The following is a 25,249-nucleotide window of genomic DNA, read 5'->3' as shown; positions in this document are numbered from 1 at the left end:
TAGTTACGCGACGGACGACACTTTTTCTCCGTCCCACTAGTCCATACTATCATCACGGATGACAGAACAACCTTCCGCGTGTCGCCCCTGCACACCAGAAAAGAGCATAGAAATATCTGCATCGGCACTAAAACTGCCCAAACCCGCACCCACGCATTGATAAACGCCTTCCCCGCCAGAAAAAGGTTAACCCGCAGCAACAAGGGAACACGTTTATTCCCCTGTCTGACCTAAATTTGGCGTGTCATCCAATCTGGTCGAAACAAACGGTGTCGTTGCGACAGCGACACTTGTAATATAGTTACACCGCGAGCCCACCCTTTATCTGGGTCACACCAGTCGCTACTATATCATCCCATCCGACGTAACGACCGTCCATATGTCGTACCTTGACGTCAGAATAGAGCATCGGGAGCGGGATGCCCTAGATTCCCTCGTCAGACTCAGTAAGAAAAGGACGTTGGCATGTACATAAGCGAGCTTCTCCGTGCGTTCTCTGTACGAAAGTCTCCGAGAATAGATGCTCTGCGCGATCTTCGGCCTCTCCCGTCGACCGAGTTCTTCGTCATTGTAGCCGGCTACTGCCCTACTTTTTCTCACCATTCATCTCTTTTCTTGTCGCTGGTGGAGCGAACGTTGCTCTTTTTACTGGATTTCGTCTTTATCTGCATACTGAGGCCTTTGCTTCCAGTGGTGGCGCAAGAGGAGAGCGCCGGTCTTGATGGAGTTTCCCTTGGGAAGAGGCAATACTGGTTCGCTCGGGCAACGTTCCGCGGCGGAATCCGCACCTGTGTCGGCATCGATTCACGGCGACTGGCTGACTATACGCTCCGCCTCGCTCTAATTTCTGTAGGGGCGGTCAATAATAGCGTTAATGCAGATACGGAACGAGTTCCGTGGGTGGTTTAGATAAGGAAAGGTCAACTGCGAAAGACATCATGGCTCGGGAACTTGCGTAACGTGCGATTCCCCCGAAACTCTCTTATGCCAGGGGAGAAGGTACGGAATGAAAGGAAGATGGATGATAGTTTCAAAGCGCTAGGCCTAACCGTAAGATACTTGGGACTAGGTCTGAGTAAGCGGTAGCTTGTGAGAAGGATTCGCGATGGACCATCTCTGGTCTTTTTCATTACGCTATCTTTCCTGTCACCAGCTGGGCGCTTACGGTGTGCTGCCGCAACAGTTGAACATTACTTTAGACGGAGTTGCCGCAACCGCTGTTTTACTCACTCACTCTGAAACTCTGCAAAGCAAAGAAAACATTACACCTAAGGGAACTACAGGGATGATCCAAATTTATTCGTTAATTCAGAAAAATTCGCCCTCCCCCTGAGTGAACCAATGCTACCACATGCACTTTTAAAGTCGGTACTGGCAGCGTGACGACAATTTCTTCGTAGAAGTCCGGCTCTCTTAGGGATATATAAAAAACACGAGTGAGTCGCTGAGTATTGGGGTCACACGCCGTAGCGAAGAAATCAAGGTACCAGAGTGCAGAAATGCTATCGCATGCATTCTGCCAGGTTACGGCCAGAATACTGAAAAAAGCTTGTTAATGCAATATAAAAAAAAAACTTGCTAAACGGGGTCAGTCTTGCGTTATACCGCGTTACTTTCGAGAGTGCAAGTAGGGAATGCACCGAAGCTGAAATAAACTGTAATATGTAAGAATGCAGATTGCCCAAAAATAGTTCTTGATTGATTGATTGATTGATTGTGGGGTTTAACGCGCCGACGCAACGCAGGCGATGAGGCGCGCCGTAGTGGAGGGCTCCGGATTAATTTTGACCACCTGGGGATCTTTAACGTGCGCCGAAATCTCGTACACACGGGCGTTTTTGCTTTTCGCCTCCATCAGAAAAGCGGCCGCCGCGGCCGGGAATCGAACCCGCGACCTCGTGCTCAGCAGCGCAACACCCCAAAAATAGTTCTCTGCACGCAGTTTATAGAAATGCCAATTCAGAACTCACAGCCGGTTGTTTCCTGGACGTCTTCGCTTGAACATTCGAAGATGGCTGCACCATTTTTAAGTGGTGGTTCTGAAAACTCAATATGCTTCAGAGATCGACAAAAAGGAGGAAAAAGCTAGGGACACGGTTTGTGGGCGCGCTACCACGCCTCCATACACAGAGCTTTGTGCAATTGAGTATCGCATCTGAAATACGCTGGGCTGAACTCTTATCTCCCGGAGACAAAGTCGCTAGACAATCTGTTCGTTGCTGCAGCGAACAAAACAAAAGAAGTGAAGGTCAAACAGCCAGGCATTGATAACTCCTGCTTTTTGGTTGTATGGGATAGATTGGAAGATCAATTTTCCGCTATCACGAGGGTGTATTGTGCACTCCGACGATAGCGAAGCCGATTAATGGCGACGTACAAATGTAACCATTTTCGATTAATACCCTCTCGTAATGCGACCGGAGCGAAACGATCTTCATTACTTGTTATCGCCACAGAAATATATTAAGGGGTACTCACCTGATCACATTCCTATATGAAACTCACTAATTTCATGACCCACGTGCTTAAGAGCATTGTGTACCATTGCGAAAAGATTTAGAATTCTATATAAATGTGGTTAATGGCATAGTTTGCGTCTTTTATGAATATATCACTTCGTTAATGAAATAAAGAACAAACAAGAAACACATTTTACCTTATCTAGTTTTCACTAGATGGCACTCGCTGTCAAGCAAGTAAGTGTATTGTGCATTTATTTCAGTACAGAAGTCCCGTATTTCCAAAATAGGCAATTTAGGCCGTCGTGAACATCTAAATGTGTTTGTAAACCTTTTCGTATTCGTGCACGGTAGTTTGTAGGCCCGTGGTTTATGAAGTAAAAACTACCATAGGAATGTTAACAGGTGAGTTTCCCTTAACAACCTGCGCTCGCACGAATATGGTCAATTGAAGCCACATCCTCTAGACTCTTCGCATCGACAATAATGGAACGACTATCCAACGAATATTTTAATGAAGCATCTTTGAACATGCCAACCGGTGAGTGCCTCGCATGGTGGTTTGCATGAATAAACATCTACTACTCGACATGTGGATGCCTCCCCCTAAACCCCTCTCTCGGTTATTACTTCGGTGGTCATCGACATGAAAAGACGCCTTGGTAACTTAGTTGGCATCCTTACCGACGGCATCGCCACCGTCGACGGTTTTTGCAATTGCCCTGACTACTTACACCGCCCCAGAGTACGTGACAGTCCTCACACATTCATATACCTCTTGCCAATAGTATCAAGCTGGGCGAATCTTGGCCATTGCCCCTAGCAGTCTTACCCAACAACTCACGCCAACTCACGCCAACGTGTCGTCTCGCTTCAGTCTTAGTTCCCTTTTTTGCGCAGTTGAAGTACACCATGGATTACCAGCTCGCCCAAACCTACAGCCTAATTCTCCACAACGTGTGGTTACCAGGCCACGCAACTCTTTCTATGAACAGCGAGAGCTGTGCGGGTGAATAAGCAGTGCGGGTGAATAAACAGTATTGCAAACTTCTGAACTGGTTCAGTCTTGTCAAGTAGTTATCTTCGTGCCCTGTCAACTTGATGTCGTAACCTAAGGCAGGTCGAGTGAGAGGCTTAGCTGAAAAAGGGGCGCCAAGTAACTTTTCCTGACAGCCATTAGGAAGGTCGACATTATTTTCCCAAGTGGATGTGAAACTAGACTGACGCTCCTTATTGGTAAATGTAAGTATTCAATTTTAAATGTTCTGAGTATCACAACTCCTCTATGTGATCATACAGCAATATCCTTTATTCAGTTGGTGAGACTGATTTGGTCACCTCGCAAGCCGTTTCAGTAAGTTTCAAATATACACTGTTTTTACCCCTTTGCAATGAGAGAGAGAGAGAGAGAGAGAGAGAGAGAGAGAGAGAGAGAGAGAGAGAGAGAGAGAGAGAGAGAGAGAATGCTCTTTAATGTGAACTGGTGAGGTCAATGGAAGCATACCATTGCAGTACCGCACGACAAAAGCGGTAATGAACAGCTCTTTTTAACTCTATTTGCATCTATTTACCTCACAGTTACTCAGAACACGAAGTTTTATAGCACCTAATAGAATTTAATAAAATTTTGAATAGAATAGACTAGAATAGAATAGAATTGAATTGAATAGATTAGAATGAAAAAAAAAGCATTTAATAGAATAGTACATTCAGTCAAAGAATGCCTCTTCGAAGCGTCAGAAATTCAATTCTTATTGTTGACTAATAAATCGCTATAGCACAACGAATGCAACTTATACCCAACATATCGTACAACACTGATCCAACTAAGCAAATTTATGTCATACACATAAGCCTTTCAAAGGCCTTGAGTAGGATTCCTTCTGCATTATTAAGCAACTTAAATGAACTGATCAAGCCGTCCATCGCTCAGTTGATTTGCGATTTTCTTTCCACGCGTACGCAATTTGTCTTCTTCAATTCTGTTAAATCTCCCGCTGTGGGCATGCTTTACTCCTCAAGGCTCCATTCTTGGGCCGCTGTTATTGTTTGTTTAACAACTGGCCCAGGAATGGGACGTTTAACATTCGTCTTTATGCTGAACATTGCATCCTGCATCAAGTAATTAGTTAACTAAACGATCACGTCCTCAATGAAGATATTGCTAGATTCTGTTTTTGGTAATGCGCACAAACTTGAAAGGGGACATTAACGCCACTAAATATAGTAGATGCTAGAGGCCGGTTGTGCTGCTGTATGTGCATGCTTTATCGCAGAGGCTAAAGAAAGTGGCCGAGAGGCCGAAGTACGCCCACTGCTGCTATGCCTGTGGGGAAAGTAAAGTCAACTTCCAGGATGCCAACGATGAACCTGGTTGTGGTGGGCGTCGTGTGGAAACATATGTGGACCGTGACCAACAAATTGTGTATGCAAGGTTGGCCGCTCGGCCAGTCCTATGTGAGGCAGACGGGTGTTACAATAATCAGAAGCTTACGGAGAACCGATACGGCTACACATTATTAATGCACCGGGCAGTCTGACGACACACTGGTCCATAGGTGTGATTGCGAGGCTTAGCTGGACAAAATACCGCATTGTTCAGAAGATTAACGAGAGAGATGTGAGAGGTGTTCTTCGCGGCATATGGCAGCGAGCCGGCGGGGTTTCGCTGTCGCAGAAGCAAAACCTTAATTTTCTAGGGGCAGATAGTGCCTATGAGCGATGCGCGCTGCCCTGTGGTACGTGCCCTCTTATCTTCTTGTGTCGTTTTTTGCACTGTTACTAGGCATGATGTACCAACTCGCTCAATCGTCTGTTCTAGTAGTCGCACATGCTGATGCAACACACTGCTGGCTTTATACTTTTTTCTATTGTTACTTTTCACGTGTGCGTCTCTGCGTGTGTGTGTGTGTTCCTCGATAACAACTACTTTCGACGCAACTCAGTTGATAGTTCGCTCATATTCGTGTCTGGTAGTTCCTCCCTTTGTCGCGTACAGTGTTACAGCATACCACTTTACTATCAATAATCGACAGGCTCCTTCTGAGGCGTCACTTACAAATCTCGCACTTTGTTGATAACTTATCAGCATCCCATTTTGACTCTTGAATAAGTAATTTTTCACTGCCCAGAATTCATCGTCGGAATTAATTTGGTGTTAGCTTTGATCGTAGTGTGACATGGACGAAACATGTTGATTTCACTACCGCTAAAGCCTTTAAAAGAAGTAGGCTATTCAATACCTACTTTCTCTGCACTCTAACGGAAATCTTGCAGTTAAGCTTCTCTACAATGCACCCAAGTGACCAATACACACCGCAAACAGTGCAAATTCGCCGCATGATCAGAATCGGGGTACCATCTGATTTAAAAATGTGGCCTACGCTGTGGAACTGTTCAGTGCAGAACGTCATGCTCGCATTTCGTAATGCCTCAGCACAGACAGAACTTTTGAGCTTAATCGTATGCTTGACGTCGTAATCCTCAGAGATTGAATGTTGGCTGCATAAATTGGTCAATCGAGTGAATTCTGTTGAAGCTGAACTTTAATGATGGTCTTAGAGTGTAGGCTTCAACAGATATTAGATTGCTCATGTGTGTGTCAGTAATCCTACCATTTATCAAATGAACGTCAGGAACCAGTACAATTACTTGAGAATAGCAAGGTCTGAAGAATAAAGAAAGTCGATAGATTGACATTCTGATGTCATGGCAGTGACTTTAAACGTCGTCTGCACTATCCCTCTGAAATGACACTTTTTCTTTAACCCGTCGGCACAAAGAGTCGTTTAGACATTTACAGGTGGTAAGCAAGCCTTCCCATCGTTCACTCACGGAAACTTATGGCATATTTTGCAGGCCACTGTCCCCGCTATGTCAAAATCAAAATATCGTGCCAGTGTTTTCCCAAGGTGACATAATCAAATTCAGCTTTTTTCTCATCATGGCATGCGCAAACGAAACACGAGACAAGAGGAGTGAGGACTAAGCCAGAAGTGCCTGTGTCGTTCATACTATTCTAGTATAATGTTTCGTTTCCGCTAAGCATCATGGCATATTCCTAATCACCCAATTCACTACCCTGATATACTACTTCGTTTCGTTGTACAGTATAAAAATGACATGGCTTGGTAGTCCCTCTCCACTGATGGCCTTGTGCAAGATTTTTTGGCAACTTTAGAGACTTAGCAGTAATATTTTGCTTTCTTCTCCTGCTTTTCCACCTTTCTTACAACCCATAAGTTGGAACAATACACACTTTGTTACTGAAATTGAGCATTTGAGCGCCTGACCGACGACTCCAATATGATGGATTTTTATTATTTCCCCTTTTGTGTAGTTGCTGCTAACCTCGTAGGTACTGCCGCATTAAGGCTAAATACTCCAGTGCTCTTTTCAGCTTAAAAAAACGTCGTTTTTGTCAGGTGCAGAAAACGCCTGCCGGTGTAAAGAGTAGAGGTTATTGAAAAACACGTTTGAGTTCGTACGAGAATTGAACCCGGCTCTGCAGAGTAGAAGCCGAGTGAGTTACCACCGCGCAAACTCCGGACGTTGGCAGTGTCGGAAGAAAATTACGATTTGTGCGTGCCGCCTGACACTTTTTTCCGCGTAGAATGTTCTGATTGCAACATATGGGCTTTTTGTAGCGAAAGTTACACCGGCCGAGGTGGAGCAGTTTCGCGTGGACCCTGAGGGCCGTGCTGCGCAAGCGCGAAGAGCATTGGATTGGATTGAATTTTGATTGGATTTGGATTGTATTGTATTGGATTGGAGTACGGGTGTGTAGAGAATTGGGTCTGCCCATTCGCCGGTCTGCGCATTGCAGAGGAGTGACATCATAGCCGCGGCAGACGCACTGGCGAAGGCGCGTTCCCAACTGTTCGCCTCCGTTGCGCAGTAGCCAAGTCTGACGCTGCACCGGAGCCGCTTGATAGCCGTTTCGCGTGTCTCCTGGAGAGCTGTGCTGCGCATGCGCGAGGAGCAGTGACTGTACTAGACTGGACTGGACTGAACTGGATTGGATTGGATTGCTGAACCTTAGCTCACGCCACGTATATCCTGGCATAGCCGAGCTAAGCCACTGCTAATTTTTGTGCCAACTCTTGGTATAGCCCGATGTTGGCCGCGGTATTTATCATCATCGTAATTCTCACCACTATCACCGCCACCACCACAACCACCACCACCAACACCATAATTATCATCATCATTTTCATCATCATCATATCCATGATCCTATTGAAGTCCACTGCCGGACGAAGCACCCTCCCACTGACCTCCATCCGCTCCTATCCTGAGCTTCTCGAGTCGAAACTTTTCCTCCGACTTTTCATATTTCGTCACTCCATCGAGTTATTATCCATCCCCCTTCTTGGTATCCATTCGGTTAGCCTGGTAGTCCACTGGTTGCCGTTCCCTTCCCATGTCCGTTTCTTTTTCTTAATTCGGACTATGGTATCTTGTACACGAGTTTCTTCCCTGACCCAAGAGGCTCGTTTCCTGTCTCTGAGTGTTACTCGTAATATCCTTCATTCCACGTCCCCTTGATCCGAGCTAAGTCTACTTTCCAGTTGTTTAGTAAGGTGCCAAGTTTCCTCCCCATATGTCATCACCGGCAGAATGCACTGTTTGTGTATTATTCTTTCCCGTGACAGAGGTAGCTCCCGTGACAGAGGTAGAGGTTATTTGGAATGCTTGCCGAGTTCTCCCCAACCTACACATATTCTTCGCCAGATTTCTTTCTTGTGGTTTGGATCGGTCCTGCCGACTTGTCCAAGGCAGTTATACTCTCTTACCCTACTGAAGGTTATTAGGAGTCATAGATAAGAATACCCGGTATAGAAATATTTTGTATTTTCCCAGCTTACCTAATTAACTAAACGCTTGTCCTAATCTTATGAATAAAAGCGGATGTGTTGGGCGCCCGGGGATTTTTCAATGAACAATGAGCAGGGCTGCTTTGTCATGCGCATTCTTACATGCAGTAAGTTTTAGAAGACGAAGCGAACGTCATTGTTAGGAGCACCTTTATTTTGGTGTTGATACGCATTTATCTAGCCTTGAGAAGTGGTAGTTGAGACGTCCTACGATTAAAACTAAGTCTGTCGCATCATCACGTTTGCATGACAGCAAGCAGCCCGTGGCTGCAAAAAACGATCCATCACAAGCTGCCATACTCACCCAAACACCGCTAGGAAACAAAAATCCAGAAAAATGTCAAATGTCTCCTCCGCTAACGTTGCAATCGAAAGCAAAACACGCCAACGCCGTTATATCATTTCAGTAATTTAAATAGCAGCAACTACCCTCCCGAACCCTTTACACCCCTTACATTCACTCATTTGTTAGTCTTAGGTAAACGACCGGGAAGAGTCAATGACTCCCAGGAATCTGATAACTAACGTTCGTCCGAATATCGAGCGCTGAAAGTCATGGGAAAAGCGAACCTTCGCGAATGAAGGAGAGAGACATCCAAGAAAAAAGAATAAAAACGGTCTTGGATCAAGAGGCGGGCATCTGATTTCGCATGCATGAGCACTCGTCGCACCAAGGCTCGCGTCAGCGTACCGAGTGTGAGGAAAGCCCGAATCCATCTTCTAGGATGAGCTGCGAAGCATTGGGGAAAGTATGCGATCTTGATCTCCGAGCGCAAGATAACTGGCGTGCCCGGCATGGCGCGCTGTCAGACTCTTGTGCTCAGCTGGCAGCGAGGGGGTATTTGTCATGCGTGCTAGAAGAATGGCAGCCCTCATTCCCTCCAGAATACGAGCCGCGCTGGATAAATGAGTGTCTTGCTACAATGGAGTAGAGATAGCTTGGGCGTTGCACACCTTGAGTGGTTCTTCTTGGCACTTCAGGGTACAAAGGGCAAACCCCGCGGTCTTCTCGGAGCCTAGAGGTGAGACGGGGTTTGCGTAGTAAGCATAATAATGGGCTTCTCAACAATGGCTGGAAAAATGTTAGGTCCCGTGGCATGCAATGCCCGTGCAAAACCAAAAAGAAATTGGCCACGTGTCTGCTTACATCGCAGCAAATGTCGTCGAAATTTAGACGATGGTCTTATGTTGCCCCGGCCACGTGACCCCCTACCCGCTTCCCCTCCCCTCTAAGTCCTCACGTGAATGATGCAATAAAGGTTTGCACAACTGAACTTTTCCAAATTTGCACTTCGCTTGCGCCATCTGCCGGAACATTTTGTTTTTGTTATCCATGGAGCAGCTCGAGGCGACATAGTTGATTTAGTGCTTTTTATCTAGCCTCACCAATTTAACGCACTGTTCTCTCAATTGCTATCGTAAAAGCCAATTTAACGTTAATTCCCAATTAAAGGTACGCTGGCATTCTGGGTTATAAACTTGCATGTTGCCGAAATGCGCTTGAGCTTTTCTTTGCTTTGAATAATGTGGGAACGTATGAGCCATAGAACAAGTTTTAGCCATTCGGAACGATTCTGCTTGATGTACTCCATGTTAAAGTAATCCCTCCCTTGCTGTTTGGCAGGCAAGTTTACCAAGTGGCAAACAGACAGACAATACCTTTCGCGTTTAGGTGTCGAAAAGTGACTGTGCCCTTTAAAATGTATCAATAAAGGTAGATACCCGTCAGACACAGGCAGGTTACAATAGAATGATAACAGTCGCATAAAACGGCGGGCGACGGAAGGGAACAGGAATAATGTGGGTCATCTGCTTAGTGGGTGCTGCTGCTGCATGGCACGGGACGCGGCAGCACTGCCACAATAACAATGTTCCGCTGTTTAATGCTGTTCTTTGTAAACAAGCAAATGTACAGGAATTTACGATGTAGTTCTTTTCTTGCAGAGTCACATTTTCATACCAGGCTGCTTACACTGCTCATAGAAATGTGTTCTCGGCTACACAATTGTGCAAAGTTGTGAAGCCGGCTTTTTAGGGGTACGCTGTATATTGCTTTGTAGGGATGCATAGGACCTTAGGGAGACATTTAATAAAAGAGGCTAGAGCTTTTGTTATTTGATACCTGACTCTTTATGTTGCTCCTGAAAGAATAATTTCTAGTAATGCATTTGTGTATGGAAGTAAAACCAACTTTGAGAAGGCTCGCTGTATATCAGAGTGGTTAGCGCGTTTTTCCGACAGTTCCCGCTTACGAGTATGCAAATTTATATTGTGGCTACGGCACAGCGAAGTCTCCAAAAGGCCCTAATCAAGCAATCGCTGATCTTGGAGTACTGCTCATGGAATAAAAACGATCAACGAAGGAAAAAAAAGCATCACAAACAAATTCACGCGAGATGGCTTCGAGGTAAACGACACAGGGTTCATTGCGAAGCTGATGAGTTTTGTATCTTTATTTTTTTCACAGCAAGGAAATTGATACGCTGAAGAAGTGAACTCACCGACTAGAGTAATTTGCACTGCAAATACAGTAGCACAAGAAAAAACTATAAAAAAAGAGAATTTCAAACAAGATGGAGGAGATGCCTCTGAAAGAAAGATTGAGGGATCAAATGGAGGGTTTCGTTGGCAGGTTGTCAAGTGATTAAACTATCAAAATGAAGAAGAGAAGAAAGAGACAAACATAAACATTAAACTGCAATTTATGCACGGACCAAAAAAGAAAGTAGGGAAAATGCACAAAAGTAATCCCAAAAAGACGGCTATTTCAAAGGGTAATCAGTTGCCGTGATGTATTAGTCTGTGTAGTAGGAGCCGGTAATGTGTCATCGTAATGCAGGAAAGCAGGAGAACGCTAGAAAATGAAGACACATTGAGTAATTCTCGTAATTATAGAAAAAAGTGTTTATAAGTAGCCAACATTCTTCTAATCACTGAAGAAACAACTAAGACCTTACGAGCAGTCAATACAAAAGCTGTAATAATCAACTGAACGTCACTGATTGCTTCGAATTTCGCGCTGCGGGTTATGTTATCGGGCTTTGCTACTGAATTGGTGGGGGCTATCTGGTAGAGTTTCTACGTTAGCGTGTTTGCTCCCGAGATGATAAATTGGACGCCATTGATGAGAATTTCACTACCGTGCAGAGCGTCCCGGCTTGTTGGTGACTATTGCGCCGGTGGGTCCGGCAAGGGTGGTGCTTGCTTAATGACTTGTGGCAAATGCCACAGCAGTCTCTGCTTACCATGTGGCTCTGCGCAAGTACAGTCATAGCCTAGGAGCGTAGCCCTTTATGTTTTATTAATGTGAAGCACGTGCTATAGAGCACGATGCAGTCACGTATGTATAGTAGCCGTTTAGCTGCTACAGACGCCGCCGTTTCCAGGCTTCTTGTCCAATGTGCCATTTAAGGATTTCCCGCGAAAAAGAACAAGGTACGTTGCCAAGAAATGCAGCTTGAACTAAAGGCATATCATTAGCGCCAAAAGAGGGGACATACGATAAAATTACACGAGAGGAGCGCTAGACATAAACTAGACAACGAACGGTAGACATGAGTTGATGTGTAGCGTTTATTCGATGTACTCCTATCCTTTGCCCCGTCTTTCAGCGTTAACAGTATGTCTTCAGTATCAATTAACCAACTAGTCGAACATTATGCCGTTAAGTCATGTAAAAAAACTGTGGTTGATTCCTCTGTCATAGGGATCGGTAAAACACAAAAGTGAAATGTGCAGCGAAATATGCAGCTGAGCATGATTTGCGGTTCGGCGGCTGTCTTGTGGGTGTGCTTGGCGAGCGACGTCCTGCTGGCGGGTCGCTTCAGCAACTGTGTACTGGCGCCATTTCCGTGATGAATATGACGTCAGTGATATCTTGGGGTATCGCGGCATAAATCACTTTCGTGTTAAGATATAAACTTGAAAACGAACAGCCCTAAGCATAACCAGAGTCCTTCAATGCTTTGAAGGACTCTGGTATAACGTACTCTTTAGTACTTAAGGGAACTCCCCCGCAACAAGACCCTGAATGCAGGGGTGCACCCTTTACAGGACGCTTGCTTCGTTGTAGTGGCGTCACTTCCATGACGGATATGACGTAAGTGAAATCTTCGTGAATCCCGGAATAAAACACTTTCATGTTAAAACAGTAAAATCTTTATCGAAACCAGAGGGTCATTTCTTTAAGGTTGCTCCGAACTACTGGCCCTCAACTTCGAGAAGTATGCATAAAGAAATCGCGGAATTAGTGAAAGGAAACGAAACCAACGCTTCGAAAGTAATTAAAAACGGGTTCGCGCGTCGAAGGTACATTTGCGCTACGAGTCGCGCCGTAGTTGAGAAGTACAAATTAATTAGATTACCAGGGAGTCTTTACGAGCTCCGAAATCTTCGCACACAAGCGTTTTTGCTTCTTGCCACCATAAAGAGAAAAGTAACATACTGCACTAAACGTATAATTGAATTCTTAGCGTTGGCTTTAACGATAAACCCGACAACGCTACAACAAGATGTCGTTTGGCAAGTATGTGTTCTTGAGGCAGCTATCGCATCCTCGCAAGCCACTGGCCTTTTTTCGTTCTTTTTGTGTTGGAATGGGAGGGAGGGAGGCGCTGTGGCCATTGCCTGTCACTAATTAATACTGTCAGACCGAACCATTACTGACAATTAGAGAGGCTATTGCCCTCTATAGTAATTAAGTGCACTGCGTCTTTGCGGTCGGTGTCATGACACCTGCGTTTCGATTTGTTTTACGCGTCTGCGAGCGATTGCCGCTGCTATGTAATGCCGTTGATGAAATCCCTGGCAGCTAGGAACTTACTTATATTAATTTAATTATCATTTACGACGTGAGTGAAAGGCCAGCTAAACCTTTTCTTAACTGGTATACCCGAGCCGCATCAAACAGCTGACGAAAGACCTCGCAGTGTACCTGCCCCCAGTTAAGCCTGCCGACGATAAGCCAACAATAAATTAAGCCTGCCAATGATAAAGCAGCAACACACCCAATCCCAACAGATACGAAGTCACGCACTGTGTACAGCAGCTGGAACTCACGATCTCACTCGAGTCAGCTTTGCGAGCCTTTCGGCTACGAATCAAGCGCAGCCACACTTTAACCCTAACGACTACCAATGCAATGCATCACAAGCATTATTGATGACGTCACCATGTTTGCGGGAAACATACTTTCTTCGACAAGGGTATGGCGGTTGCAGCTGGCACTATAAAACCGCTGACGTGGCCGGGAGTCAAACTCGTAGCCTTGTGCTCAGGAACGCCAGAACCACTGAGGCACCGTGTCCTATTCAGGCTAAAAAGGTAATAAGCCAGGCAATAATTCAGGACAGCCTGCACGGGCTACCGTGTAACACACGAGTAGATGGATGTCTGGGCTAAGCGCCATTAGGCCGTCTTGTCAATTCTGCATAGTGTCAAGCGTGTACATTGACGCTGCCGGTTCATGCATAGAGTAATTTGAGCGTGCAACCAGATGTGTCGTTCCTCCCGTCTCTCTTTATCTTTCTTCACCGAGGCCATGTTTTTTTTTCTGCCTGCAAGGCAAGCTGTAGACCACCACGCACGTAATAAACCGACGTTGCTCCATATCTTTGCTTGACTGTGTGGCCGCTTGTAGGGCCGGGCTAGCGTCAGGGACAGCCATTAGCAGGCCCCCTCCTGGCAGATAGTGGCAGCTAGGCCTAGGAAAAGCCTTCAGCGGGTAGTAAGAGTAATTTATGGGAGTCGGATAAAGCTATATCGCCGATTCGCTGAACCACAACGGAGGCCGTATACTTGAACGATCCCGCTTTACAAACTGCTATATTTGCAACCTCTTTGCAACGCGTTTAATGCGGCTTCTATCTGAGCGAATAGATCTCATTGCTTCGATGGAGGTTGGGGTAAAGAAATAAAGACCACCAACGCAGAAGCCATATTGTGATCTATGGACGTAAAAAAAAAAAAAAAAAAAACAGCGTGTCACGCAGTTCGGTAGGCTGACACGTGAAATGACGTCATTCTTTAAAATTATTGCGACAGTTGCGGCAACAGTCTGAACCCGGCCTTACACCTTCACTATACTCAGGCTTTTATACAACACCGTTTGTGAGTCCTAGGGGGGGGGGGGGTTAGGGGGGTTTAACAATTGATGGTGGTAGGATAGAAGTGCAAGCGTGATGTAAGTGCGCTCAATACGTACCGCAGACATTGCTGACGCTATGGGCAAGTATCGTTTACTTTTACGTAAACACCAATAATGAAATTGAAACCCACACGCAAATTTCCAGCGGCCGCACGTAGCTAGAACGACGCCACCGCAACATATTGCGAAAAGAGACAAAAACGTTTGTAGAAATTCCTAAGTGGGAATTGTCAGGGAAATGCGCACTCCGATCTGCGGTAGACCGGGCGCCTTTAAACAGGGCTTCATTTCTATACACAAGTGCTTTGACGATGAGACATTTTTTTTTATTAAAAAATGTAAGCATTCTGATATCTAAGAAGGCCCCAGGGTATTTTATAACATACCTCCATAAGACCCGATCTACCCCTACAAAGGGAACACACGGAGCCCCTATAAAGTCGGGTTCACTACCATGCTTGGGTGCATTGCTAGTAAAATAGCTTTGAAGTGCAGTATGAGAAGTCCGATATCACAGTACGAAGTCCCTAGCGCCTTTTATTGAGCACCTGCATAAGACCCCATGTATTCCTACAGAGTGCTATACAGTCTGACACTTTAGAGGTGGGTTCAACAATGTGCTACGGTCTACTGCAGGGAAAACTTCTTTTTATGGGCATTATAAAAACTCTGATTTCAAAGTTTGGAGCTCCTTTTAAAAAACACCTGCATGGAACCTATTCCTACCTAAATCCACCTCAAGTTTCCTTAGGCCATTTTATCCACATTATTACATCTCGATGCACCTTAATCACTCAATTAATCTTTTTTCATCTCTTTTAATCTGCCTAAATCAGCCATAAATATATTTAATCCACTCTAACACACCTTAAACGTAAATTAACAATTACTATCAAGCACTAATAAATTACTAATTAACTTATTATTCCTGTAATCACTTGTCATTAATTAACCAATCTATAGGCACTAGGCTATCCCTAGTTCTACCTGTGGCAGGGTGCCGAGTTAGCGCAGCGGTAACGCACTCAGTGTTGCTCTACTTCGCGTTATGATTAAATGAAGCTGGGATGTACGCGCATTTGCGGTTCAATACAAAAAAAGACAATTCGTTTCCAACACCTTGGACTGGGGGGGGGGGGGGGGGGGGGCTGTGTGGCGGTCGGATGCGTCCTAAATCAATTTGAAGCTCCCACTCTCCCGGCTGGAGAGAGAGAGAGAGAGAGAGAGAGAGAGAGAGAGAGAGAGAGAGAGAGAGAGAGAGAGAGAGAGAGATATCTTCCATGAGGACGAAGAGGTCAGCCCTGCTTAATGTTCGGCTAGCTACCTCGGATGGCTGGTGCACATGTCATGAGGGTAGATGCTAGAACGAATAGTAATAATAAAAAAAAGAAAGGAAAAAGGAACAGAAAAGACGAGTAGAAAAAAAGAAAGAAAACCACCAGACTAATACACCATACACATATACAGAAAAAAAGTAGCGATAGAGGCAGTCATAAGCCGTAGTCTAGTTAGTCTAGTGATACTCGCAAGCGGAACGTCGAAGTTATCAGCGGGGCCGCATCTCTACACCCGCACTGACCATTCTGAAAACCATTGCAGAGCTACCTGAGATGGCAATCGTCTGGGTTCCTGGGCATGAGTCCATCGACGGTAATGAGGCGGCTCACACGGCTGCCCGCGCGTACATACACCGGGCCATTAACCGAGACGGAATGTTCTCCGATAACATCAAAACGGGCCCACTTCTTCGGTATTCAGACGTCATGGAACATTATAGGCTTGGCAGAAGAAAATTCCCACCACCTCATCCTCGGTTATCCAGAGAAGAATCCACCACTCTTCGGCGATTGCAGACAAATTATTATCCCCACAGCACCCTTCTCCATTCCATCTACCCGACTCAGTATCCTTCCCTTTGCAATTTCTGTCCAACGCCGGGCATCGTGTACCACCAGGTATGCGAGTTCCAACGAACTCCAAACCTACCCCTAATTTCTTCCCAACTTTTGAGCAGTGGATGGCTCGTCTGGTCGATCCGGACCTTGGACACCAGCAAGAACTGGCCAAGAGGGCCTGGACGGAAAGTGGTAGCCTGTGTATCCCGGAATAAGGATGCCCTCCACCGGATGAGTGACCTGTCATCAGCCATTACGGTCAATAAATGTTTATTCTCCTCGTCCTCCTGTCGTCTAGTTCAGAGTCTCTCAATAAACGGACAAAAGCTTTAAAACCCCACACCGCACTGTTTTTGCCGTTCCAGGGCCTAGAGTCATTTTTCGCCCGTATAGAACATTGCGCCGTCATTCGCACCGACGATAAGCTTGGACAAGCAGAGAACAGGTGTTCAGTGTCCTCTCATACACCGCAAAGGGGACACAGAGTTGATGTCACCAGTACGATTTCGTGAAGAAAGGTTTTGGTCCGGCCGGTGGCTTCGATTTCAGCTTATGTGATTTAACAGTTGCCGTTATAACGCCGAGTTCAACCATGTCAGTAGAAAAGTAATATTTGTAGAGAATGGTTTTACATTAGTAGTGCGATTTTACCAATTATTTGAGCACTAAAATACAGAGAACCCTCGTGAAAACGAAATAATTTTATTTTTAATCTCGCATAACTGGAAGGATTTTATGATACCCATTGCGGTTTATAGATAGCAGATCATCCCCAGTTTTAATAAGGCATCATTTATAACGAAGCCGGTTTCTTGTCCATGGGATGTCGTTATAACGACGGCTTCCTTCTCCAACGTCCAAAAACTCTCGGGCCACCGGCCGAGAGGAGACTATGCGGCCTATGACTGCGGTCTCACTAGTAAGACAAATGATTGTTCTTTGGCCGACGTCTGTCTCGATACGGGCCCACAAAAATTCAATATGATAACTTGCATTACGCTAACCCAGCCTCGCAGAGCTAACGAGCACATCGACATTCGTCCGTCGCGATCCTTTGTGAGAGGTAACATTGAGCTATAACACGCAAAGGTATATCGCCGGGGCATTTTTTGCGTAACCTGAAACAGTCCCGCCCTTTCGGATAAGTGGCAGATAAGAGGATTAAGGCCGGAACCAGGCTGCTATGACACGAAGAAAAGGGGCTGATATCCATCGAGCTTACGTCCGCACGGCGCAGAGCCCGATGACCGATCTGCTTTTTACACGCGTGACATTTGGGGAGAAGTACGGTTAGCGGAGCTAATGAGCTACTGTCTCGTTGAGGGAGAACGCTGATGCGTGCCTGGCGAAAAAGTTTCGCTTGAGGGAACGGGATCGCCTAAAAGCAACCACTAGCCTCTCGCAGCGGCTAAGCTTGTATTTTAGTGTTAAGGCAGGGTTTACCGCGCCTGCAACTGGCCTCATCTGCTCGGCGCGAGATATTTCTTCAGGTAGTTAATAAAGCGACCAGTCATAATTTCACGTCCGCCGGAATCTCCTTTCTTGTCATTTCTCCTCTTGTACACCCCCACCGAGACACAGTTTTCTGCGTGAGGTTCACGAAAGTACGCCACCTCAGCCTACCTGTTCTTTCTGGTATTAGTAACGTTGTCATACGACATTCCATCGTGTCTCCACTTTGGAAAGTAGTTTTGTTTCACCCAGCGTTGCCATATTCACTGCTCGTCGTTGCACATAATCCCGCTATTTTGTTGGTGTTGTTGTCCCGTCGTACAATTCTTCTTCTTCTTCTTCTTCTTCTTCTTCTTTTTCTTCTTCTTCCTGTACTTCTTCTTCTTCTTCTTCTTCTTCTTCTTCTTCTTCTTCTTCTTCTTCTTCTTCTATTCCGTCGTACAAGTCTTCTTCTTCTTTGTTCATCCTCATCATATCATTATGGCCGTCATCGTCACCTTCATCGACACCATACCACTATTATCACAATCACCATCATCATAACATAATCTCGTTGGTCTTTATTGCAGAACGAAGACCTCTCCCATTATCCGCCAACCACTTCTATCCTAACTTTATGTATAAACATATTATCAATGCTCATACCACCCTACTTGTTCCTATCCTAGCCCACACTAGTACATGCGGCATATTGAATCCTATCCTACTCAATCCCAGCATGTCATACGCTGTCATATCATTCCCGGTTTCATACTCTCGGCCACCATCTTGCGAACGGACAAAATATATCATTACGGGCCGCAGGAAATTGTTATTGCGTCAAAGTCCGGACGTGCATAACTAGTGCCGGAAGTTTGCTCGTCTGTGAGCAGGTGATGGCGACTCCGATGACGCCCGCATATTGACGTCGGCGCCTGCCGTTGTGCACCTAACCGCCTAAGCCCCGACCACGGAGGCAAACACTTCCCGCGTCACTCGAGACGTGGTCCGATCTATGAGTGGCCCTTGTGGCACACATATGGCGGCCCGGAAATGGGGCGGCAATATGGCGGAGAAGCAGAGATAGGCGGCTCTGCTTCTAACTATAAAAGGCCCAGGTATTGGTCACTGCGGAAACTTCGGTGTGTCGCAAGCATAGGCAAGGCGGAACACGGGCATGGGGCTTAGCCCTCATTCACACAGCCGTCACCTTCTCCGTCACGGCAAGAAACCGCGACGGAGACGTAAACGGAGTAGTGTTCGTACTGGAGTTCTCCGTCAGAGTACAGGGTCGTCTGCCTAGTGATGAGTATAGCCTAGAATTGAGCGGGCTTAATCTGAAAAGTTAAAAAAATGGCTTAGATTTTTACGTGTGCTCACTTCGCTAAATTTAGCCATAAAAATTTGTTTTCTGATTGGTTGGTTTACCACGGGGCGTAGTCCCGTCGTGTTGACGGAACGGAAACGTAGAGCTCGGCCTCCAGTCATCGTCGCACCGTTTCCGGCGAGAAATCGCCCGAAAAACCGTCGCCCATGACGGAAGACAGTGACGTGACAGTGACGTGACGGGGTGAAAAACGGCTGCGTGAATGAGGGCTTATGCAGGCAGCAGTTCGTGCTCACCAAATTTTATACAGTAATTTCTCGTTATAACGAAATCGGTTTACTCGAAATATCGCTTTGTTCGAAATTTCTTTTTGTCCCAACCCAAACACATGCATTTTAGGTCGCGTTACTCGAAGCGCATGAAGAGCTTGGCTTGACCCGCTTAGAGCGAAGTGGCGAGCGGAGGCTTCGCCGATCGGTGGCGACTCAGCGGCGAGTCAGGCTATCAACATGGCGGTTCAACGCAAGCTGGTCTTCCCCGCCGATTTTGTCGAGCCTGTCATGCTCGATTCGCCCCATCCGACTTTAGACAAACGGTCCAAATGCGTAGGAGGGTCATTGAATTTTGTACCTAGACATTGGTCAATGGCGTGGACGCGACGGTGCGCGAACGCCGACACTAGTTACATAGAATCAGCAGTGTCGTCGAGAACAGGGCGCCAAAAAACTTTTGTGTCGCAAACTTAACGACTGCACAGCTCGGGAAAAAATAGCCCAGTGATAATACAAAGCCCCTAGTGCAAAACCCGCCGGTTTTCGTGATTGCGCTAATTACCCACAATGAGTGGTTAACCGAGCTCAACAAACACAACAACCTCCCACTCGAGCCACTGCATTTGCGGCGCTTTCCAGCTCGAAACTCTCGTAGCGTTTGGTGAAGCCCGAACGCGCCCTAGAAAAGTGGCTACTGCCACTGCCACTTTTATGTGCGGCGACCCCAGCGTCATGCAATGCTTGGCAAAACTGAAGCAGGCGGCCTAAGGGGTTGCTCGCGCCGAGCAGGAACTTGAAACAGCCGAAGCTCACTGCCTTTTTTGCACCTGAATAAAGATTTGGTTCACTGAATACATTGTGCTTTGATTCCTAACACCTGTGGCGCATTTAAAGCTAAAATGCTTCAGCTTTACTCGAGTTGTCGCTTATATAGAAACACTGCTTATAACGAAATTTTTGGCGGTCCCGCTGGTTTCGTCATAACGAGGGATTACTGTACGTGTCTTTGTTTTAAATGCGAAGCTGCGAAGCCTTCCTAAGGGACCCCCATCTCCAGATTGTGTCGTAAATGGACGCATTGAGTAGTAGAATGGTGTCAATAGATAAGTGAATAGAACATTTTGCTATACAAACATTCAATGAAAATCTAGTTAAAGCATTGTCACACTCATACAAGATAAACGACTCCAGTTGGCTGAGTGCGGCTGCAAGCGCTTTCGATTCTGTAAGGTAAACAACACAATAGTGCCTGCGGCGAGCCTTTGGGAAGCCACTGCAACCCTGAAATGGATTTATAACGCTCCCAGACTAGTTCTTTTAACAGCAGAGCTGTTTAGGCTTAAGCATCGTCCGTTAGCGTTCGCAAAAAAAAAAAAAAAAAAAAACAAAGCAAAAAACTTCTCTGGCGTTCCGCCCGGCAAGACCTTCGCCCAAACGCGTGATCATGCATGGTGGTGTTGTTTCAAACGATCGCAGCTGCCGCCAGCTGCGCTGCTGTCCTCTTCTTTCTCACCGCCAGATGCTTGGTGAGGGAATCAAGGGAAGGAACCGAAGCGGCTTCTCCTTGCTTCACGGGCGAAGTCCACTCGATCGTTTGCACTACAGTCATGCCTTGTTAATATGGACCCCGTTAATATAGACACCCCGCAATATGGACGAAATGTTTGGAGACCGGTCTCTCGCCTTGCAATTCTGCCCCGTTAATATAGCAACCCGCAGTCCGCACTATGAACGGCTATTTTGGGGATGAAACGGGTAAAAACAGGCATTTTTGCCTCGTTATTATGGACACGGGTCTGTAGAGCAAAAATAGAACAAATGACTGGTGAGCCCCAGAGGCCCCAGCACGTATACCATAAACTCACTGTTGGCCGAAGCATGCATTTATCTCTGAACGCTCTTCCTTCAAGTGCCATCGAATTAAATCGAGAACATTCGTGATGAGCGAACAATACTCTAGGGTAGTGACGCGACGCCCTTTTCCTATCAATCAAGATTGCCCGCTGCGGCATACACCGAAAAGAGCTCTGTACAAGATAAGAGGACAATAATAGTTCGAGCCAATATTCGATGCCAATAAAAGGCAAGGCTGTGTGTACACTTATCTGGTCAGTTCGGCGGAGATAATGGCTGGTGTTAAGCTTAAATGAACTGAGCTGTCCACTCAGCTGAAAAAAAAAGAAACATTCCAATTCAAAAGCGAGACGCCTTCAGCATGTGTTCCTTAATGTTTGTGCTTTCGAACTTGATTCGTTATTATGAACAACTCATATTATGGACGATTTTTCTTTGGAACAGACGCGTCCGCACTTACGAAACATGGCTGTACTAGACTGTCGGCGGTAGCTTTCCTCCAGCGCCGGCTTGAGGATTCCTTGTTGGGCAGTGGCCCCTACGTTGTTATGTGCGTCCCGGATACTTATTTCTTTGCTTTGCTGTGGCCGCAGCTTCTTTTCCCAGTGACGCTGCTTCAACAGGAAGGGCATACGGGATCGTAGGCGGCACTCCTTGTCTCCAGACGGATGGAGAACTTTCAGCGGAAAGTTCGGAAATACACGTGAAGTGCAACAGCCGGGTCTCCGACGAAGGGACAGGGGTCGCCGTCTCTGCTGTTTATCCAACCTTGCATCACCACTGCAAGCTGCACCAATTTTTTTATGTCTTACGGAGTCGGCGATCTGTTTAGACCTTGAAAGAGAAACTTTATGTAAGAACTTTCACGCTAGATACGTTGCAAGGTGACTCCACTCTGTGAACTTCTTTGTCCATAGTGTCCTGAAGACGGGCACACCTTTTTACGCTCTGTCCTTACATTCCGCTTCTTTTCAAGTTTTCTTTTTTTTTTTCCCATTCTTCCCCTTTCTGACGTGTAAGGTAGCATACTAGGCCATACCCCAGTTAAAATTCCTGCCTTTTTTACCTTCTGATCTTTCTTGGATGACTTAAATGCTGAAATTTAGGTCTGTCTGTCTGTCTGTCTGTCTGTCTGTCTGTCTGATTCAGCCAGCCGGCAAAAGTGAAACGAAAGCTGCACAATAGGTTTATATACCCACAACCAAACCTAAACCTACAAGTCCGGTCTCAGTGTTCATTCTTGTCTACATTGTTAAACAAGAATAATACATTACGCAAACATGAGCCAAAAAATCAATATATAAATGATATTTGCAGTGTTCCTTTATGAAAAATTTACGGATGTTTGATTTTTGCGATAGCAAATTCTACATCAACTGCAGAAAAAAAAGTCACTCCGTTGCCTGCTGTCGCCCGCACCACTATAACTTCTGGCGGCATTTTAAGAAATCAAACGGCAACAGCTACGAAAGGTTCCACAAGATGGGTTCCAAGTTCCGATTGGAACGCACGCGGAGAAGGGCAACGGGGTTCTATAAACGTTGAAGTAGGGCCCCTCAATTCACGCGCGTCTCCGCCGTACGGAAGCGCTGGCATCGACAAACCCGGCCTGGAGCAGTGGAACGCGGTAAATTTAAACTGACTTGAGCAAACCTTTAGCGTGTTTACCTTGGGAGGAGCGCGACGCAAGAGGGACAACATGAAAGGTGAGCGGTAAAGCGAAGGGAGAGATTTAATTGGCAAATGTCTTTCGTCGACATTTGCAACAAAAGGAGGAGATACGAGGCAATTTTTTTCCTTCCTTCCTTCCACTCTGACTCAACCTCAGGTAACTATGCCCACCACTTGTGGCCTGTATAGGATTTGAGGTCCTGTGTTGTTACGTTAGTTAAAATCTAGGGGATTTTGCGCAAAAAAAGTGCGCTACGCACGAGGTATGGCGCACGATAACACTTAATCAATTGCCCTATACAATAACCCGGCTCACAACACCGCCGTCCACCGAGGCGGCTCAGTGGCTAAGACGTGAGCTGCTGGCCGAGAGGACGCAGGTTTTTTTTTTTTTTGTCCTGCGAAAAACTGAATTTACAACCTCGGTATGTCTTTGGCGCCTTACAACCGCAAATTTGAGAACGCAGCTTTACGCCCAGTTAGTACCATTAGTAAACCTCGCAAAGAAGACTGCACGCTTCCAGTTGCACATTAACTACGCTCAAAGGGACACTCAACGAAGTAGCAAGTTTGGTTCAGATGAAAGTTCAACTTCCCCGTAGCCCTCTCAGTGTTTATTCGGCGGTGAAAGATGCTTTAATGGCAGAGAAATTACCAATCGAAAAAGGAGCTTCTGTCCCTTATTTTGCTCGCTCCATTTCATGACGTTTCGGGTGGCGCAAATGGAGGCCGGAAGCTACTGAGACAGCGGTGTGGTCTAACAGGAAAACTAAAACCTACCGAGTGAACTACCACGGTAGCAGGAGCCACTGGTTGCGCTCTCGGCGCATACGAGAAAAGAACTTTCCCACCCTACCCGTCCGTAGATACCGCTCCGAGTGCGCCGATCTTGGTGCCGCACGGGACGTGCGGCGGTAATTAAACACCGAGAATGCACAAAGTGGCCTTTTAGTTAACCTACAAAACGTCTAGCGGACACCGCAGCCGCAGCGAGAACAACGTCAGGGGCACTCTTTTGCTTTGCAGTGAGGTCTCGGAAGCTCAAAATGGCATTTGCGATTTGTTTGCGTCCACGACGTTCTATTTTGGTAGAGGTTTGAGCGCACTTTTTTTTTTCTTATTTTTAAGCTGCCCCTAGTGCGGCTCGGGTAGACATTGACAAATATCGCGCCCAATGCCTTGTAGGAAGCAGACTCGGCTGGTGTGCGGTGGCTTCCTACATTTATTGGGGTGCGCAAGGCCCGGCCAGGAGTGGGAGCGGCGGTGTCAAGCGATCGCCCAGGCGCTCGGTCGTGTTCCATCCGTTCTGTCTCGAGGCGCGTGGCACTGCTGACTTGCCAGTCCACTGATGATGATAGTGGCGCTGATGATTGCGATCGCGATGATGCCGCTACAGGGCTCCCCCCCTAGCATGTAGCGCGTTAAGATGACAGATGTATAACAAGTGTGGCGGCAAACAAACTATGTACAGGTATGCACAATTTGTCCGTTGTCAGGAAGAGTCTGTGGGCAGGCAGTGGTCAAGTGGCAGGGGTTGACTAACGGCACGGTCCTGGTAGTCGGCGAGGTAGCGTCCTGGATGTGGGGACATCTCTGGCGGACGAGGCTGGGAGTGGAGGATGGGACGAATTGACGTAGGGTGTAGCAGCCCCGAAGAAAGAGTGACGCCAGCCGCGGCCGCTGCATAGACAAGGCGATGTTTGCCGAATGGGCGCTTTAAGCGCAGCCTTTTGTGACGCAAGTCCACTGGTGTTTTACTGCCAGTACGAGTACATTTATAGGCTTGATGGCGACGTTTTGAGGACTGGTTCGGGTGCAGCCTGATTGCGCGGGTTCGAAGCGCCCAAGTCCCGGAACGCCGATGATGGGCCCAAAACAATAGTCGCCGTTTACAGCGCGTGTACAAAAGACGCTGGTCAAGATTGCGGTGAGGTCTCGTAAGAGTGCGTCGCAGAAGTACCAGCGATGAAACTCGTTTCCGCGACGGGCGCTTAAGGCGTCGATGGCGACGTCGGCGTTGAGTTTCACGAACGCACTCCTGGTCATTATGCACGTCGCGGTTTACGAGGTGCTCTCGGGGCGTTTGATGCGGAACAGAAGTCGCGGCTGTGTTGTTGGTCTCCGCGAAGGGGGGCACGATGTACGTTGCACCCGAGTCAGGCCCTGATTGCAGTGGAGCCGGACATAGCGTCAACGCCGTGGTGGACTTCACGTGCAACGCTGGCGTAGCTGGCGACGAGGATCGGCAAGATTGCACGGTCACGGAGCAAAGTTCAATCAACAGAGCCCTCGCCTGGGGTAGTAAAAGCGGTCGAGGCG

General features: G+C 46.7%; 1 protein-coding gene across 2 annotated transcripts in view; it reads right to left on the bottom strand.

The window, feature by feature from the left end:
* The window catches only part of LOC144142495 (5'-3' exonuclease PLD3-like), a 116,349-nt gene that overhangs the window by 66,237 nt on the left and 24,863 nt on the right, over window positions 1-25,249 (bottom strand). Inside the window, exon 1 of one of the 2 annotated variants that reach the window (XM_077674039.1) lies at window positions 1,971-2,138. The exons of the other annotated variant lie outside the window; for it this stretch is intronic. Within the exon in view, the coding sequence (XP_077530165.1) occupies window positions 1,971-2,024 (54 nt within the window). The 5' untranslated portion in view covers window positions 2,025-2,138. Of the gene's footprint in view, window positions 1-1,970; window positions 2,139-25,249 lie in introns of those variants that run through there. 2 annotated transcript variants of the gene reach the window in all.

This window comes from Haemaphysalis longicornis, unplaced genomic scaffold (assembly GCF_048455015.1).
Source record: "Haemaphysalis longicornis isolate Haplotype H1 unplaced genomic scaffold, Haemaphysalis longicornis Haplotype H1 scaffold_6, whole genome shotgun sequence".
NCBI classification, from domain to species: Eukaryota; Metazoa; Arthropoda; class Arachnida; order Ixodida; family Ixodidae; genus Haemaphysalis; species Haemaphysalis longicornis.
This window is presented reverse-complemented; position numbering and strand designations above follow the sequence as displayed.